General features: G+C 34.9%; 1 protein-coding gene across 10 annotated transcripts in view; it reads left to right on the plus strand.

Moving 5' to 3' along the window:
- AGL (amylo-alpha-1,6-glucosidase and 4-alpha-glucanotransferase) overlaps positions 1-19,744 on the plus strand; it is a 47,501-nt gene extending 27,757 nt beyond the window's left edge. For 9 of the 10 annotated variants that reach the window (XM_075760002.1, XM_075760000.1, XM_075760004.1 and 6 more), the window contains exons 18-34: positions 416-540; positions 650-762; positions 887-1,021; positions 1,779-1,909; positions 2,487-2,623; positions 3,257-3,390; positions 4,532-4,707; positions 6,469-6,571; positions 7,815-8,040; positions 8,486-8,597; positions 8,976-9,111; positions 11,006-11,118; positions 12,925-13,136; positions 14,406-14,503; positions 15,058-15,145; positions 15,237-15,370; positions 16,667-19,744. In XM_075760002.1, coding sequence (XP_075616117.1) covers positions 416-540; positions 650-762; positions 887-1,021; positions 1,779-1,909; positions 2,487-2,623; positions 3,257-3,390; positions 4,532-4,707; positions 6,469-6,571; positions 7,815-8,040; positions 8,486-8,597; positions 8,976-9,111; positions 11,006-11,118; positions 12,925-13,136; positions 14,406-14,503; positions 15,058-15,145; positions 15,237-15,370; positions 16,667-16,784 — 2,291 coding nt within the window. In that variant the 3' untranslated portion in view covers positions 16,785-19,744. Of the gene's footprint in view, positions 1-415; positions 541-649; positions 763-886; positions 1,022-1,778; positions 1,910-2,486; positions 2,624-3,256; positions 3,391-4,531; positions 4,708-6,468; positions 6,572-7,814; positions 8,041-8,485; positions 8,598-8,975; positions 9,112-11,005; positions 11,119-12,364; positions 12,562-12,924; positions 13,137-14,405; positions 14,504-15,057; positions 15,146-15,236; positions 15,371-16,666 lie in introns of those variants that run through there. The other variant, XR_012836558.1, reaches the window with a different exon arrangement.
- The last annotated feature ends 318 nt before the right edge of the window (positions 19,745-20,062 follow it).

Genomic DNA, 20,062 nt, shown 5'->3' on the forward strand with positions numbered 1-20,062 from the left:
AACATTAATGATAAGTTGTTACGCTTTGAAGATAAACCATCTGTAGCTGCAGTTTGGAAACCAATCTAATACAGTCTCCTAAAAGATTATAAGGAAACTAACAGAGCTGGTGATCAGTAAAAGACAGGTTGTAATTCACTACCTGCTAACTGATTTTTATTGTTAATTTCTTCTAAAATAACAGAATTGCAGTTTTAAATAAAATACAGCCAATGAATGTGTAATGAGTGTTTATAGGATATTTAAAACACTTCCCTATAGGTTTTGTCACATTTGGTTGTTCTTTAGCTTTACAATCAAGGCTTGTATTTTGAATATTTAGGTTTTTAGTTTTGGGTTTTGCTTCATGTTTTCAAAAGAATCATTTTTCATTTAAAGTATCTTAACAGCTACTACATGATTTAACTTTTTTTAGGAAAAATAGAAGAAGTAGTACTTGAGGCTAGGACTATTGAGAGAAACGTTAGTCCTTACAAAAAAGATGAACATTTTATAAATGGATTGCCTAATTTCACAATGGAGCTCAGAGAGCATATCCAGGTAATTAGCCTCTTTCACCCATGTTCTGATCTAATATTTTGTAGTTTGTGATATTTCTTATTAGAAAAAAGACCTGAATTTCAGTTGCAAATGTGTTTTCTTTTCTAAGATTAAAGAGAGTAAAATTATAAAGCAAGCTGGAACTGCCATAAAAGGGCCAAATGAATTTGTTCAAGAAATAGAATTTGAAAAATTAACACCAGGAAGTGTGATAGTATTCAGGTACGTTTTTATAATTGCCAAATGACTGTGTTAGTTAATAGAATTATGGGATTCTTTGTTTTGAGACTTGTAGAAATGTAGCACTTACAATAACTATTCTGAAGTTATGTATTCATATTTACAGAGTTAGTCTTGACCCAAAGGCACAAGAGGCTGTTGGTGTACTCCGCAATCATTTGGTCCAGTTCAGCCCTCATTTTAAATCTGGAAGTCTTCCTGATGATCATTCAGCACCTATATTAAAAACATTATTTTCTTCGTAAGTATTCTTTAAGTTTCTGAAGTAGAACCGAGAGCTACAGTGGGAGCAGTCTGTAAACTTAAAGTGAGGAATTTATTTTTTTTTGTTACTACAGATGGATGTGGATTGTCAGTGCAATAAAAAAACTGAGATTTTTTTTTTTATATCTGTAATACTAAGCAGGGTTGATACTTAATCTTCCCTGGCTCTTTTGTTCACGTTCTGTGTAATTGCTGCCTAAAGTAGACTTATTAACATGGAGTGCTTCTCAGTGTTGGAGTATGATTATTCAGGGTTTGAACTTAATACTGCGTTTCTGAATAAATAACTGAAACATCTGAGCAGAACATCTGAAAATCAGGCTCTTGATTTCCAAGATTAAGTGATGAGGGAGTTGTATATATTTGATTATTTTAATGTAAGTCTGAGACTAGAATTGTTTGTGAAATCTTTTTTCTATTTCATAGAATCATAGAATGGTTTGGGTTGGAAGGGACCTCAAAGATTGTCTAGTTCCAGCCCTCTGCTGCGGGCAGGGACACCCTCCACTCGACCAGGTTGCCCAAAGCCTCATCCAACCTGGCCTTAAACACTTCCAGGGATGGAGCCTCCACAACCTCTCTGGGCAACCTGTTCCAGTGCCTCACCACCCCCACAATAAAGAATTTCTTTCTAACATCTAATCTAAATCGACCCTCTTTCAGCTTAAAGCCATTTCTCTAGTAATGTTGCTTTTGAGTTTGGAAATAATTTTTTTTCTCCACTGTTTTTTCAGTATTGCATCGAAGCTAACTTTGTCTGACCTAAATCAAGTACTGTATAGGTGTGAGGCAGAAGAACAAGAAGATGGTGGAGGTTGTTACAATATACCAAACTGGTCACCACTGAAGTATGCAGGCCTCCAAGGTAATAGTTGCAGCATTCTTTTCCTTTTCTGTCAGGAAAAAAAGTAAAGTAGAGCTACTCAATCTAGATCGTACCTTAATGCTGTTTTATGACTAGTGCCATTGTTTGGATAGAAAAACAGTTAAGTTTTTTCTGCTTGACCATGCTACTTTTCCATGCTGTACCCAGGAAATCACACACTTAAACAAGCACACTCTCCCTCGATACTCTGGGCTGCAAAATTAAGTTTCAATATGTGTTTTAACACCAATGCCCTTTTAAAATAAAAAGAAAATACATATACCTCCACATTAATTAAACCCTCGGCATTACTAGATTACTGAGGAGCATCAGTCATTTGTCAAATGTATGAATTCAGTCATGCTAGTTATTCCATAATGATTTTCATAGCTGTCTAGGATGTATGCTGAGGAAACTACAATTGAGTTGTATCCTAACTCATTCTGCAGATCAAGATAAGTAATACGGTTAAATCCAGTTAAAGCATCTGTTGCTGTGTACCTTTTCCTCCTGAATTGTAATTGCTGTTTGTGATAATGGTGTGTCTTTTAATACAGAGTTGGGTTTGTATCTTCAGGGTTAATGTCAGTGATGGCAGACATTAGACCAAAGAATGATTTGGGTCATCCATTTTGTGATAATTTAAGATCTGGAGACTGGATGATTGATTATGTCAGTAATCGTCTGATTTCACGTGCAGGAGCCTGTGCAGAAGTGAGTAAAAATACTTACAGTGACTTTGGGGTTTTAAATTACTAGTTTGCATCCTTTTCAATTACAGGTATGTTTTTAAATTTAGTCTGTTTATAACATTTCTTGTCTAGGCAATTTCTTCTAGGAGATCTGATAATTTTTCGATCTCTAGTCTCAAGCTTCCCACACTTGGGTTGTAGTGATGCCTTTTGAGTTGCAGCTTTCCTTTGCTACTCAGTTTTAATAACTTCTTTGTGACGATTTTTTTTTTCTTCCTACAATACTAGCAAAATATAATCTCTTTCTGTAGTTGATGTTCTTGTCTATTTATGTCATAGTACATATATAGTACAGATTTTTTTCCCTACTACTTTTCTTAGACCTCATCTATTTTAGCTGAAATTTTGAAGCAGGAGGGTACAGCAATTCTACCACAAATACCTAGCGTGGACATCTTTAGACGTTTACAGTTGCATGCTAGTGGTGTTATTAATAACTGAAGATAAGATAACCTTATCATTGTAGAGGTCAAGCATAACTTGGGTGTAATAAACATACCAAAACTGTGACAAATACTTTAACTAGACGGATCCTGAAAGCACTGATTTTTGAACCCTAGTGTTATCAAGTTCTAATTATATTGTATTTTAATAGGTTGGTAAATGGTTGAAGGCCATGTTTGTCTACCTAAAGAGAATTCCACGTTACCTCATCCCATGCTACTTTGATGCCATATTAGTGGGTGCATACACAACGCTTCTGGATGTGGGATGGCATCAGATGTCTAGGTACGCTTGGCATATCAGAGCCATAGAGGTATCTGTATATATTTGCACCTTTTAAGTTTTATCTGCTGAAGAATGTAATTTGAATATTTTCATACTTATCTAATGTAAAAGGGTAAAACTGGTAGTGAATATCAAACCCATCTTCTAATGGTGGTAGTTTGGAAGGTCAAAAGTTCAGATGTCTATCCAGGGTTTGAATTTATAACTACTGTTGGCATTGTGCAGTAGGAGGAGGAAACCTTAAGCCAGCATTTCTTTGCCAGACTTCAGAAACTTTCTTTTTGCTATAATTTTAGTACAGCTGCAATGATTCCTTAAAGTTCGGGGGAAAAAAGAAAATACCAGACTGTACTTGATGTTGGTGCTTTGTTCAACATTTCTTCTCTAACACAGCCCGTCATAATCTGAGCACTTTCCTTAGTTCTTGAAATAACTGTTTAATCCTCAGCGTCAGTTTCTCCTTTGTTTTTTGGAAATGGAAGAGAGATTGATTTAATGGAGGCTTTATTCTAGCTATGAGCATTCTGAACAAATCAGTATTGTTTTGTTAAAATACAGATGTTAAAATGGGCATAGAATTTGCTATGGTTGCAAAATCATGTGGAAAGTAGTGTATTTTATGAAAAAATGCTTGAAGATGAACTAGTCAGGAATACAGGTTGTGTTGTTGTAGACAATGTGTTAACTGATTTATTTATTTACAAATTTTTGTATATATAAGTAGATATAGAAGTGTGCCAATCTTTAAAAATACTGACTAGGTTCGACAGATACTTTTGTTCATAGTAAAATATCTTTTATGATATTTTTGAGGTCTTAGGTCTGTATGTAGGCATGAAGTAAACCAAAGCAATTTTTTAACCCTCTTCCCTAGAAGTATTTGACATAAACAATCCCATTGGCATTAATAAAATAAAATTTAAGGCTAACATTGAGCACCCATTTTGGGGAAAAAAAGTGATTTACAAATTAAAGCTTGTGTACAAAATAAGTTAATGCAAAATACTACTATTAACTCATTGTTAGTTTATTACATTTATTATACATAGTATTTATAATAGTTTTGTGTAAATGAAAAAAGGTACATTTTATAGGCTGATGTTGCTGAATGTAAAATTAATTTAATTATGTTGAATTACAGCTTTGTGCAGAATGGATCAACATTTGTTAAGCATCTTTCCTTGGGTTCAGTCCAGATGTGTGGGATAGGAAAATACTCTTGTCTGCCAGATCTGTCTCCTTCCTTACATGATGTTCCCTATAGGCTGAATGAGATTACAAATGAGAAAGAACAGTGTTGTGTTTCCTTGGCAGCTGGTAAGTGAGGACAACATTTAAAAAAAAAAAAAAAAAGTCTTCCAAAGTAGTTAAACTATTTTTAGTAACTATATTAAAATTGTCTCCATTGTGCTTGAGATCCATATGTCACCAAACATGTATAAAATGTAGGTAGCAGTTTTCCTCACTTTTCCCCTGTGTTTTAGCTTGTATTTCAGATAAAGATTTGCCCATATTAAAAATGTGAGAGTTTCGTCTAGCACTACTTGGGCACAACCATTTTGTTACTGCTCTTGGAGGGGGTGCTTATAAACACTTTATTTAGAGACATTTTTAGCTATATCCACTTTAATCATATATAGAGATCACAAGTATGTTCTCTTTCTTTCCAGAAAACCTTCTTGAGATAAATATACTTAACATAATAGGTTTTAATTTATCTTTTTTAAACATGAATTTAAGAACTGAATTGTAATGGAGCACAAGGGTGAATTTATTGTTTATAAGTTCTCAGAAAAAGAAAGAACCATTAGCAGACCAGAAGAACGCCTGATCTGAAACAGTCTCCAAAAGGAAAGAGCATAAAAGCAGTCAGCAAATAGTGTTTATACCTCCAAATGTTCTGCCAGCATCTGGCAGTCTTTGAATTGGGTACTTTCCTATGTCAGACGTATTGTCTTCTGTGTTTAGTGGCGTAGAGTGAATTTATTTTTGGTCTGCCTTGGCCCGTTCCTTTTCTGAAACCATGGAAACTTTTAACGTTGACAGATTCTATGGCATTTGTCTTACTGGGGTGTTTATTTTCTTTCTCTCATGGAATTTTATTGTTTTTAGTTTCTCGGGTTTAGTAGCATTCCATTTGCTTGCTTTAGTGTTTACCTAGAAACACAGAGGCACAACATTCCCTTGGAAAAAAAGATTAATATTGTATGGATTAATTATACTTCATATTCCCTTCACATATTAACTGGTAGTTGTGTCTGAGACTTAACTCGTACATGGATTGTCATTCTCAAGTGCTGTTGCCATATACTATAAAATTGCAGAGGTGTGGAGGCTGTATTTGAATATTAGCAAATACTTTGGAAAAGTAAGTGATAGAAGTTAAAATGTTGTTCTGTCAATCATGCATGAGACGCTACTGTTTTGAAACTTTATGGAATTTTTTGTTTATTAGATTGAAAAAGTTTAAAAAAAAAAAAAAAGGAAGACAAGGATGGACCTTAGTGTTGTAATTATTATGCTTTATCGGTCAGAATCATTCTTAAAGTTACGTGTTATAATGTCTGCAGTAAGATGTAGTTCTAGAAGCTGCTGTAAAAGAGAAGCAGGATTCCTTCTATAGTGGCTGAGAACAATTTTTGGCTGAAGAAATTCATAGCTCTGCAGTCTTATCCCCTTTATGCTACTAAGATGGCACAGCTCTCATACGTGAGCTGTTGCCAACAAAGCATTATAAATCTTGTCATAGTTCTGGCTTTTTGTATGTTAGGAGTTTTCTGCTTCCTTTAATTAAAGGATGGCACTTGGTTAAGTTACAAAGTGATTTAATAAAAATTTAAATGTGAATATTATGAGAAATTCTGTTGCATGATCTTGAAACTTTAGAAAATAATTGTTCTAAAATGAGGTTTTATTTCATTTTATCAGGAGCTTGGTCTAGAAGATTAAGTATCTTAATCCAGGAAAAAAAATACAAATGTGAATGTATTTTTACTTCCGGTTATTTTATACATACATGTGTGCCTGAATTTTTCTGCAATATCAATAAATGCAATGAACAGTGGCATTTCTGTTTAGGTTTACCTCACTTCTCTTCTGGAATTTTTCGCTCTTGGGGAAGGGATACCTTTATTGCACTCAGGGGTCTCATGTTAGTTACTGGGCGCTATCTAGAAGCAAGGTAAGACCAACTTATTCGTAGTTCTTACTGGGTTTGCAGGTAGTTAGGAAAAAAGCAAGATCTCAAAACCTGAGATGACACACAAGCTGTTAGAAACAGTTGATGTGCAGTATAAAACTTTAATGGCCCTAGACAGATTTGGGAGTTCTGTCTAAGTGGAATTAAAATACTACTTAAATGATTCTATCTTGCTTTCTTAGCTCTGATATGAAGCTGATGTTCTGTATAGATCAGGTAGTTTAACCCATGTAACACTACTGCTTGTCCTTAAAGCGACTGTGTGTCACATGTACTTGCATTGCTGTTACTGAGCAATAATTTCCAAATTATTTATTTAAATATTTAAAGTAGCAAGAGAATACTATTTTAATCAGAAAGGTATGATTGCATGTATCGTGATTTTGTTTTTGTAACTGCTAGCATTTGTCTGTTAATACTAGAAATCAGCTAATCGTGGATTGTTACAATCTGATATCTGTTTCTAAATGTTTAACCTGACAAATGAGCCAGATACAAGCCAGATCTATTGATTTGATCTTTCCATTAATATTTTAATTTGGGTGGAGCTTGTCACATGATACAAACATAAAAATCAGTTGTTTTAAATTAGCATGTATTTCTGCTGTTGTACATTTGGCCAACTATGACCTTTCTCATGCAGTAAGATCTGCAGTCTACTAGCATGTTTATATTCCCTTTTAAAGCTAGTTGGAATCCATGTTTTCTGCAAGGTATGCGCGACGGTTCTCAAATTAATCTTCTCATAACCTCAGTTGCTGTCACCTCTCTGTATTTTAATAGGAAATTCCCATCTACTCCTGCCCTCCGTCCCCATTCCACCCCACCCATCAGAATGGATACCAGGGTAATCATAAACAATGTCAGTAAAAATCTTCCCTGTGACCTCAGTGGGATTTGGATTTAGGCTCTATATCACTACCTATGAAAAAGCAAACTAGCTTTTCTGTATTAGCAGATGTTGTATGTCTTGTACAAACTGATTTAAATGTATTCATGTTGGGGAATTTGTAGGGAATAGATGACTTTGTATTTTAAAGAAGTTCGTGCTAAATGAAGTAATTTGTAGCTTTCAACAGCAAACTTTTGGCATCTGTCTTTAAGATCCAGTTTGTCCCCTTGACTTACCCTGCTATTAAGATAAACTTGTACGCTTTGTACTTAATAGTTGGTCCAATAATGGCCTTGAAATTACTTAGTCAAGACTGGTTTTCTCTTTTTCTAGAAACATCATTTTAGCATTTGGTGGGACTTTAAGACATGGTCTCATTCCCAATCTGCTTGGTCAGGGGACACATGCCAGATACAACTGTCGTGATGCTATATGGTGGTGGCTTCAGTGTATCCAGGACTACTGTAAAATTGTTCCAAATGGATTAGACATTCTCAGGTGTCCTGTTTCTAGGATGTACCCAAGAGATGACTCTTCTCCTCAGCCTGCAGGCGCTTTGGTAAAGATCACTTCTGATTTAAGTATTTAACATAACTGTAAATTTTTAATGTAAGAGTGTAACTTTTCTAGCTACAAGAACCTGTTGCTGTCTGTTGTTTATGTGAAATTTGATTGTAGCACAAAAATTGCATGTTTTAGCCATGCCTCATTACATCTGCATCACATGATTAGACAGGTGTGGGTGATTGGGGATGGAGGAAAAAAAAAATCCATCAGCTTTACTTTAAATCTTTTCTTTGCTTTTTGTCTTGAAAAAACATTTATATTAAAAATTGTATACAATGTATTGCTATTGACAAAGATGCTACTGAAAATGTTAGATGCTTTTCTTTTGAAGTATCTTAACCTAGAGGCTGAGAGTTGCTACTATTTGCACATTAGAGCCTTTCTACTCGTTTTTAATCTTGCCTTTCATATATCATCCAAACATTCAATCAATCTAGGATCAGCCACTTTATGAAGTAATACAGGAAGCAATGCAACGACACGTGGAAGGCATAAATTTCCGAGAAAGGAATGCTGGCCCACAGATAGATCAAAACATGAGAGATGAAGGTAACATAAGTAGAACACTTGCTATGCAATTCAGAAGATTATTATATTTGATTGATATATTTGGTATTTTTTTCCTCTAGCTGTTGAGTATATTTTTGAAAAATGTATTATGTTTAACTAAAACTACATTACTTTAAATACATTTAATGTTTAAGAGGTGCTTAATTAATTTCATGTTATCAGCAACTGTTTATATGTTGTGGTACAAGTTATCTTTAAATAAAAGTTCACTTTAAAAGTATAGTTGCCTTCAGAAACCCACCTCAGATCTCTTGTTTGGAGGTTTTTTTGTTTATTTATGAGGCTTGGGCTGGGGTCGGGCAGTTGGAGTTTTGTTTTGCTTAGAATACAGACTTCACATGTGATCTTTCTTTGCAGGTTTTAATGTAACTGCAGGTGTCGACCCAGAAACTGGCTTTGTCTTTGGAGGGAACCGTTTCAATTGTGGCACTTGGATGGATAAAATGGGAGAGAGTGACAGAGCTCGCAACAGAGGAATTCCAGCTACTCCAAGGTACAAAACCCAGGCTTTTGGGGAGGATTTGTTTAACTATTTTTTTAAACTGAAATTCTTCTGTAGAACTACTGTGCCTTCCATTAACACATCTGGGAGGTGATTTCTCAGATGTTTTAAATGTTTCTGCTTACTACAATGTTAATGGATTTTTTTTTTTTCTTTGTGCTCATTTGAAGAAAAAAAAGTGTGTTTTTAGCAGGTGAAGCCCTCAAATTCTGGCATGGTTTTACCTCCATGCAAAGAGTCGACTTTTGGATTCGAGTAGTAAAACGTAATTTAGGAAAAATTGTATACATGTAGTACTAACAGTACTTTGTTATTTAGACTTATTATAGGAGATATCTATTGATAGTTGTTGTGTTGTTTGAATACTATTTACTTAGAATTCAAAAATATCTACAACATCTAAGTTTTTAAAATTGAGATTAAACATTTTAAAAATAAGCTCTTTACGATGTGCTAGCAATCTGCTGCAGGCATCCTTGCTTGAGTTTAATACAGCATCAGTTTCAAATCAATTGCTATCTGTGGGTGAGAACTGAAGGAAAACATTATTTTGCTTGACAAATCAGGGATTTTAATTGGGAACAAGGAGAGGTTGAGGTATGTGCCCTGAAGAGGCTAAATCATCAGTGATGCTAGAGAAAACTTTACATCAAGCAGGCAGTAAAACTTGATATAATATGAAATTTATGCATACGGTGATTATAGAATATCACCTGAAATAAGAAGCAAGTCCAAGAAGTGCATTTAGTGCTTATTTTAATGTCTCCCTTTTGATTTGAGTAATCTATTAGGGCAGAAATATTACCTAATTTACCTAAAAGCACATGAAGATGAGAACATCTATATTGAGCAGTTTTAATATCAGAGGATCAAGTTGTTTGGGGCTGATCCTTTTTTCACGTTCCTCCATCACTGGTATAAAATTACCTTAAATTGGTGCGAATTAGCTGGGTATGATAATATCACTTTAAATTAGTCTATTGTACAGAAAAAAGTATCTGTTTAGGGATAAAAGTTTACAATCGAGCTTGTTCCCTGACTTAGCTGATAAAAAAACCCTCACCTGTTTTCTGCCCTTTCCTCCCTTGTTTCTTCATCAGATAGGATATTACTGATCTAAATAAAAGTAAATTGACACAGTTTGCTTATGCTAGTGTTCTTTTTTCTTATTCTTGGACCTTTCATGAAACTCGAAAGTACCCTATAAAACTGAGTGTGCCTGAAAGTGGTAAATAAGCTTCAGCTTAGAGAAGATACACATCTAGAGGGAAAATAGTTAAACCATGCCTACACAACGCTGTCAGAACTAAGCTACCACCCAGGTAGGAAATCTGAGTCATTGGTAGCTTTCTGAAATCGTATCTTAGTGTACAGCAGCAACCAAAAAAGTGAATAAAAAATAATACTGAGTGTCATCAGTAAAGGTTTTTAGAAAAGACAGAGGCCATCATTCTGCTTCCTTGTGAAACCTTGCACCTGCCAAGTGCACTTGTATCTTGAGTGTCATGTGTAGTGCTCGTCTCAAGGAGGACATAATAAAGGATGGTACAAAGATGGGCAGCTAAAACTCAAAGGGATGGAGTAGCTGCCTTGCAAGGAGAGATCGGAATGTCTAAGGACTCTTTATTTTCAAAAGAATATGGGTGAGAGACATATGACTGAAGTTTAGAAAAATTATGACATTAGTGACGATGATGGAGCTGTTAGTCACAAAACACTGCAATACTATAGAACTTTGGGGCATATAGGAGAAATGGGGGAATAGGAGGAGAATAGGGGAAAATAAAGTGTCTAAATAAGATAGAGATTTCTTTTTCAGTTACTTATTGAACTTTAGCCTTCTTAAAGTAATTCTTGGGCTTTTTTTTAATCATTATTATTCTAGAGATGGCTCTGCTGTGGAAATTGTTGGCCTGTGCAAGTCGGCTGTTCGCTGGTTGCTGGATTTATCCAGAAAAAATGTGTTTCCATTTCGTGGAGTCACTGTAAAAAGACATGGTAAAAACAGGCACATCCCATAATTGTATTACTGGAGTATAAAAATAACTAAAAGGATGAAATGGTGGCCATATAACATCAGGGATGATTGTCAAACTACTCAAGAAGGTTTAGGGGGAAAAGGGGAAAAACTTGTGAAAGTATCTTGTATGATTAAAATCTTTTCTTACTAGAAAATTTTTTTTAGAGTTGATATTGCCTTGTGAATATTTCAAATATTTTATTCCATGTATTAAGGTGTGGATGACAAAGGAGTTTTGGAGCCTAAATACCATTTCTCAAAATGGATATAAATGATAGGATTACTATGCATTATGATGATATGCATCATTCATTAAAAGAATACTAAGTAAATTGACCCAAGACACTTCTATTTTTCTTTTCTTTTTTTTCCCTCAATATTCACAGCACAGAAAACCACTTTTTTGAATACTTATGTAAATATCTTTAGAGATCCCTTATGTTTCAGAGGGATACTGCTGTGATTACAAAGTTACTTTACAAGCTTACCCAGCCCAAATTAATATACATGCCCGATAAAGCCTTTTTACTCTTCAGTAAAGAATAATACTGGAAAACAATTAATTTAATGGTTCTTTTATTCTGTTTTAGAAAATGTGAATGTAAGTTTTGGTGTTTTGTGGTTTTTGTCCTACCTGTCCTAGACAGTAGAAATTCTCAGGTCCTGAACTTACCTGTCACTTCAGGATTTCTTAAAATCTATGTCTAGAATAAGACAATTTAGAATTCAGAACACAGCAGTATTATAATCCATAGATGTAGAAATAATGTGTATAGGACTTCTCTCCTATACCAGAATCATAAGCAACTTTTTTAGATTCAATTTGATGTTTGCATACTCCCTTCTGTTGTTAATCTCATGTACCTATGTTTAAATTTCATTCATCTACTGCTGAATCTATTTTAAAATCGGCCTTAATTCTTATTCAAGATCTATGCCTTGTTTTTCAAGAATAGGCTTAGTCTTAGAGGTTCTAGGCTTTTTGTTCTTCTGGCAATACCACTTTTGATTTTGGCAGTATTGTCCTTTTTGCTATATTTCAGTTGTAGTTTAAAAAAAAACAGGTGATACTCCTGTACTCACCTAATATAAAACTAATGTACAATTCTTTACTATTTTTGGTTCTTTCATAAAAGCATGGCTTATTTAAGATGCATATACGTATCTCGATCAGGAAGATATCCCAAGCACAATTCTGCTGACTAAAACTTGATGTTTTTCTAGTCTCACTTGAAGTTTCAGTGAGTTGTTCCTGTGAACTGTAGAATTGGCCTAAGCATGGGGAATCACCAGCTGGAGAGAGGTGATCCTAGGTCTGCTCCTGCTATGTTAAGTGTCAGGAATTCAGGAAGAGAAAGCTTTTAAAAGTGACACTTAACGCTAATGTTTTGAAACTCTTTGAAGTCTCCAAAATAGCAAGAGTATGTATATCAAGTACTATGAAAGAGTTGATGTGTTACCATGCTGAAATGTTAATTATGAATTTTAAACTTACTCAATTAAATATTTATTATAGATCACAGTACCTCATACTGTTTGCTCCTAGCTAACTGCAAGATGGAGAATGTTGTAAAAAAAAAAACAAAAAAGTTGTGGATGTGTTTGGAGTTGATCTGCAGTATAATTCAATTTCTAGAAAACATTTTGCAATGCTACTGTGGCCTTTATTGTGTTAAGAGTATCTTAAGTAAAACTTCAATAAGCAAAACAGTAAAAACAGACTTAAGCATATTTAATATTGTGGCTGTTTTCAGAAAATAAAACTTCTGTGTAACATCTTGCAGGAAAGGAGGAGACTGTCACATATGATGAGTGGAACAGAAAAATTCAAGGACACTTTGAAAGGCTGTTCTTTGTCTCTGAGAATCCAGCAGATCCTAATGAGAAACATCCAAATCTCGTTCACAAACGTGGAATCTATAAGGATAGCTATGGAGCTTCAAGTCCATGGTGTGATTACCAACTCAGGCCAAATTTTACAATAGCAATGGTTGTGGTAAGTGAGGGGGGCTAGGGGGGAAGCATTTGCACTTAAAATTTTCTTTATTATTGAACTAAGTTTTCATCGTAAGGTTCATCTGCACAGCATTATATAGAATTATAGAATTGTTTTGGTTGGAAATGACCTTTAAGATCATCAAGTCCAACCACTAAACCATGTCCCTAAGCACCACATCTATGCACATTTTAAATATCTCCAGGGATGGTGACTCAACCACTTCCCTGGGCAGCCTGAACATTGTTCTAGTTTTGGCTGGGGTAGTTAATTTTCTTCCTGGCAGCTGATATAGTGCTGTGTTTTGGATTTAGGATGAGAATAATGCTGAGAACACACTGGTGTTTTAGTTGTTGCCAAGCAGTCAAGGACTTTTCAGCTTCTCATACTGGCCTGCCAACAAGAAGGCAGGGGGTGCCCGAGAAGCTGGGAGGGGACGCAGCCAGGACAGCTGACCCAAACTGGTCAAGGGGATATTCCATACCATATGACATCGTGTTCCCTATATAACTTGGGGGTAGGCCAGGAGGCAGCTCAGAAACTACCTGAGCTTCGTCTCTGGGTGGTGAGCAATTGTGCTGTGCATCACTTGTTTTGTATGTTTTATTAGGATTATTATTATTATTATCGTCTTCCTCTTCTGTCCTATTAAACTGTCTTTATCTCAATCAACAAGTTTTACTTCTTTTTGGTTCTCTTCCCCCATCCCACTGAGGGAGCGGAAAGTGAGCAAACAGCTGTGTGGCAGTTTTAGCTGCCTGACCAGTTAAACCACAACAAACATACATTGCTTAAAATAACTTTTTGAAAGTTTTTCTTTTCCATGCTTTTAATATTAGTCCATCTTGGAGTATCTCTTAAAAACACGTCCTTGACAGGACTTAGCTAAATGAAACTGCTGTCCAGTGTATATCTAGGATAAATTTGCAGTGTTAAGTGTATTCAGAATGTCTTTTAAGGTTAGGTCTGGGAGACCACTTTCCCTATCTAATTAGCTAAAAAGCATGGGTTGTTTTGTTGTCTTTATTGGGTTTGTAAAGAGCTTCAGTAATACTACTTGACAAATGTATTTGAGATAAAACAAAAAATTAAAAAAAAAAAAAAAGCACTTGATAGCTTCAGTCATCTTGCTTTACTCTACTTGTAGGTTCCAGAAGTTGATTCAGCAATACAAAACTTAGGCTTTTTGTGCTTTTCTAGATTTGTACACACAGTCTTATGTGAGTACATGTGCACAGTTTACTCATTAAATCTTTATTATTTTAATAGGCCCCTGAGTTGTTCACACCTGAGAGAGCTTGGAAAGCTCTGCAAATAGCAGAGGAAAAACTGCTTGGTCCATTAGGCATGAAAACTTTAGACCCAGAGTAAGTATAGTAGAGATAACAATAAGTGTTAATTACAAAACATGACTGTAGGAGTTATTTGACATGTGAGGGTAGTACTACTTTTGTTAAAATCCTCATATATACCTGTGAAATAAGGCTGCAATAAATACTTCTGGAACAATTATTTTGCTGTTCGGAAAGTCATGCAATTGATGTTATTTATGTAGACAATCACCAGGTGGGTTTGGATGCCACACAGTACACAAGTCAAATCTGGTATCATGAAAGATGTTGAATTTGCATCTTGATACATACTTATATATGATACAGTGCACAGCACTACAGTTTGAGTAAAAGAATCAGGGCAAAATTATGAATTCAAGTCATTCCAAGACTTTAACCATTTCCCTACTAGTTTAAACTGTATTTGGAATTCCATTGTCATGTACAATACAGAACCTGGTGGAGACCTCCCTAACTGAACCATTATTAAATGTAAATGCCATGACAAATTTTTGGTTCATTTCTGCTTTCCATTTTCATGTATCATTTTTTAAGGCTTTGTTTAATAATTTATTTCTTCTTTCTTGCAGTGATATGGTTTACTGTGGAGTATATGATAATGCTCTTGACAATGACAACTATAATGTAGCCAGAGGTTTTAATTATCACCAAGGACCAGTAAGAGCAAATTTCTTCAATTTTAGAAAAAGTGCTGTCACCTTTTCAAACTGACAGCTATAGTAATAATCTCTTTTCATTCTTTGCTTAGGAATGGCTGTGGCCAATTGGATATTTTCTTCGTGCCAAGTTGTACTTCTCAAAGTTGATTGGTCCAGAGATATATGCAAAAACTGTAGTTATGATTAAGAATGTTCTTTCTCGCCACTATGTTCACCTTGAAAGGTAAGACACCAACTAACACAGGTTCAAAATACTCATTCAAGCTAGTGGTATCCACTATCCAATTGCATGTAAAAGTACAGATCTATAATATAAACAGCATCTGTTTTCTACATATAAAGTTCACAGCTGTATGTGTTACTGCAGATCTCAAGTCAGGTTTCAAGTACAGCTGAGATCTAGTGCTTTTTATAGATTGCAGAATTACTAATACTTAACCATGTGAAGACTGGGTGAAATAGATAGATCCTAATTTTTACCTAAGGTTTATTTTCATACCAAAAAAAAATTGCAGAAAAAAATGTTGGTGAGTTGTTTTATAAAAAAATCAAAATATTTCAAAACAACCTGCAAAACAAAATAGTTAAAGGGCTAGTAGTGCCAGATTAAAATTGTCTGATAAGCTGATGCAAAATATTGCTAGGATTTCTTGTGTTATAAAAGAGGAAATTAGTACGACAGTGTTTCAGAATCTTAGAATATCAAGGTTATTAAGAAGGCAGAGGAACTTGCTTATGACCCTTAAATGTTCCTGTACTTTTTGAGTTCTCCCGCTTAAAAACCAAACCAACAAAGCCACACTATTTTTCCCCTTTTCCTGTCTGTTATATTTTCAATTCTTAAGGATTTGAGACAAACAAAAACAAAACAAAGATCTTTCCCTTGATATCTCTTCCATATAATGTGTTCTGTAGTACTTCAAATATGCATTTATTTGTATCCATAAGAGTAACTCAGTAGGACTGGCCATGACAGGATGGGTTGGTCTGACTGCATGAATAAGAAAAGATATTTGTTCAGTTTGGCAGTATTAACAAACAACTTGCAGTTTGGTAACTTTCTTTGGTTTTTCTGTCTTACTACTTAAATAGTGTACTTTTACTCTGTTTTGGTGTTTCATTTGTGCACAGAATTATTCATGTGGCAACAGGCAGAACTTCTGAGTATTTCTGTATATTAGTTTGTGGGTGGTTTTTTATTCCTATGGAGGAAAAAAAGGCTTATACAGTCATGCTATCTTCCAGCTTTTTTTTTATCTTGCCACTAGTAGCAGAGAGTCTACTTTGAAGGAGAGGCACCTCCAAAAAACCCCTACAATTCTCAGCTGCAGGGAAAAAAAAAAAAAAGAATTAGATCTCAGTTGTCAAAGAACATCCTATGGCTGTAGGACAATAGACCTTTAGTCATGGGTTTGAGTTTCCTAATGAGATAATCTTTTAAAAGGCTTTAAAATGAACTGTTCTTTTAATTTCAATGTATAATCTAACAACAATACTTGTTTTTTTTTTCTTGTATCAGATCATCCTGGAAAGGGCTTCCAGAACTGACCAATGAAAATGGACAGTATTGCCCTTTTAGCTGTGAAACTCAGGCCTGGTCGATTGGTGTTATCCTTGAAATACTTTATGACTTGTAAAAGTTTTACTTTGATTGATTTGCTGAGACTTCTGTGGTCTTATTATTGGGCATAGATGAACACTTATATACTGCAAGGGAAATGTCCTGTTCTGCACAATCACTTAAGCTGTGTCCTGACTTTCAAAGATGCTGAATGCCAGGCAGCCTCTATGCCCTGTAACTGTGTGGGGCTTGGGTTGTATTTTGAAAATCAGGCCACAAAAATAAAATAAAACTGCAGTGCACACTTGATGCAGAAGCTTTTTGTAAGGAGCAATTTTAAGAATATGCACAAACTTAATTTCAAGCAGCTTTGGTTTTTTAGACTTTTCAAATCAAAATCTTAATGTAACAAGGTGGCTCTTTCCTGAGCTAAAAATAAGTAGCACAGCTCTTATGGGTTGTTTTTTTTTTTGTCTCTTAAAGAGTAAATGGATGTTTTGCAAATGCATGCTTAAGGAGAGTAGACTAACCTATAGCTTTGTGAGTTTGGTATGCTTTGTGCTGTAGCACCATACATTAATGAAGGCAGAATATGTTGTCTCTGTTGAACTGTATGACGGGGCTTTTTTTGTATGTGTTCAGTTGAATACTCCATTAAGCAACCACAGAAATAAAGTTTACAAATACTGTAAATAAACCAACCTTTGAAATTATATATAAAATTTTCAAAAACTCTAAACTACTTTGGAGAGTTAACTCGAGCAATAATAAGGTAATACCCTATGCTAATCCATTTAAAACTTTATTTAAATACTGTGGGCCATGCAGCAAACCTATTTATTCATTTAAATCTGTTTTTCCACCGTAAGGAATTCATAAGAAACATGTCCATGTGTATATAATGCACAGCCTATATTTTAGGTGAGGCCAAAGATACAGAAGTCAATGTGCTTGACTGCTTAACTAAATGAATTTATTGGAGATATGGTCACCTCAGCCCTGTATTCTTAGGAAAATCCTAGATCTGTTGAAGCGGGTGGAAACACTTAACATGGGTGGGAAGAGATACTAGCCTACCACCAGAGAAGAGATGAGATTTCTAGGCCTTTGGAAATTACACGAGTAAGAATAAGCATGCTACCTCTATGTTTTGTTCTTTGGGAACACCATCCAGTGAAAATGATGCAAAGCATGTATATTCTTTCATATTTGGATGCCTGCATGCCCTTATTGGGTTCAGTTCAGTGTTCCCAAACTGAAGGATGGTTGACAGAATTGGTTGGTAATTCTCAACTCTCTATTCATGAGATTTTTCCATCTTACTGCAATAAACAGTCGGAGAGTGAGACTGACAATGCTTCCCACATCACGGGGGAAAGCAAAACTGATACTGCATTTCTTAATGTTAGACAACACATGCTGAAAAAAAATAACACAGGATGTAATTACAATGCACTAATAACACGTAGGTCAAGGTTTTATTATATCCGTACTTTAAAGTTTCTGTACCCTGTCTAAAGTACAGTGCAAGTGTGCTGTCTTGTTTAGGGAGATGTGTTACAGATACATACATTTAAGGGCAAGTTAGTAGGCTGAAGATAGATGAATTGTAAGAAGTGGCTATATTCACACTATTTAATTGAAAGGTTAATAAGAATTTGAACTCCCTTGCTGAAGTGTTCAGTACTTAGCAGTTATGATTAGAGAAGGTCTGTATTGTACCTCAGCTTTTGAGCTGCTGCAGTACATGGGTTAGGAAATTTTTATTTTCTCGACACAATGCAAGAGAGATGTCATTTGATCGAAAACATTACTGAAATGTCAGCTGTGGATATTTTTTTTTTTTTAATGTGCAAGAGGCATATGAAGTATTTTTCATAATATACTGAAGTTTCCAAAATTCTTGATAATGATACTGAGGTTTAAGTCCTACTGTATCACTAGCTTTTTACTGTTTTCTCATTTATTATTTCAAGGTATGTTTTATAGCTCCTATGGCTTAGAAAGCAGGAATAATATGGCAGAACAAACTGTTCTTACATGATGAAAACTTTTAGAATTGGAAAATTATTCATCAAAACCTTCTTACATTATTACAGATGACTTTCTACTGTATTGCAAACTGCACTGTTTGACACTGCATGTTTGACACAGCTAGTTTTTTTCTAATCTAATAGTAAAATTTTAAAGATAAATCCCCACTGTGTACACAAAAATACATACGGAACTTCTAAACATGCCCATTTATAATGTTGCTTCTGCACCGATTAGTTGAGCATAGTTTTAGTGACAGATAAATGTTTTAAATAGGAAAAAATATGTATCATATTGGTTGACTTTGCTGTTAAGTAGCAACAAAAGTAAGATTTGAGGTTATAACTGTTGGAGGGGGAGTTGGTGGTGATTTGTTGGTTTGGGGTTTTTTTTGGGGGGGGGCGGGGTTTATCACAAAGCTAGTCTACACTTTGTTGAGCCAGATTAAAAACGAAGAGGGAAGCAAGCAATGTTAAATCTAACTTACATGAGCTGGCATTCATCTAGATAAACTCTATACCCAAGTCATTATCCCCTAAAAATAGCTGACTTATGTTGACTGATCCTGAACTGTATTTTCATTCATTAGTATCATTTGTATTATACACTCAAAACCTTCTAATAATGCAAAGTTATAATCAGTAAAATATGTTTTAGAAATAAACTAAAGAACTTAGTAAGAACTGTGAATCCATTATGTTCCAGGTAGTGCGTCTTCATCTATATGGTATTGAGATGACTTTTTTTTTCCTTCCTCCCAATTGAAATAATATTGACTGTTACCAGTGTTCGTACAGTTAATAGCTCTTGAATTCTCAAGTTAATCGTCTTTGAATAAATCAAGTAAAATAATGTATCATTCTCGTACTGCATGTTGTAATGTAAAATGGAAAGATGAGTTTTACATGTGTCTGTCTAGCACAGCAACAACTGATTTTAGAAAATGTCATTATTCATTTATTTCTGAAATGCACAAAATAAAATTCTTTAATTCAGAGCTAACCTTTTCACGTGGTTCTTTGGAAAAAAGTCAAACATTAGAGATGCTGCTGCTTCTTCAGTTGACAACTTTACACATACTGCAGAGATCAGGAGCTGCCAACTTTGAAACTCAAGCAGCTAAATTGAGGAATAAACAGATGAAGTTTTTGTTAGCAGTGACTGGGCAGGTTTCTGCTGAAAGCTGCTTTTAAGATTGCAGATAGCAATTTGGGAAACAATTTTAGTCAGGAAATTTGAGATGTGCCCATGTTGCCGTGTTACCGTAGGTCACCCTAGAGAAGCAGCTAATCTCACCTGACAAAGGGCTCCCCCTTTCCA

The sequence above is a fragment of the Balearica regulorum genome, chromosome 8 (genome assembly GCF_011004875.1).
Source record: "Balearica regulorum gibbericeps isolate bBalReg1 chromosome 8, bBalReg1.pri, whole genome shotgun sequence".
NCBI lineage: Eukaryota > Metazoa > Chordata > Aves > Gruiformes > Gruidae > Balearica > Balearica regulorum.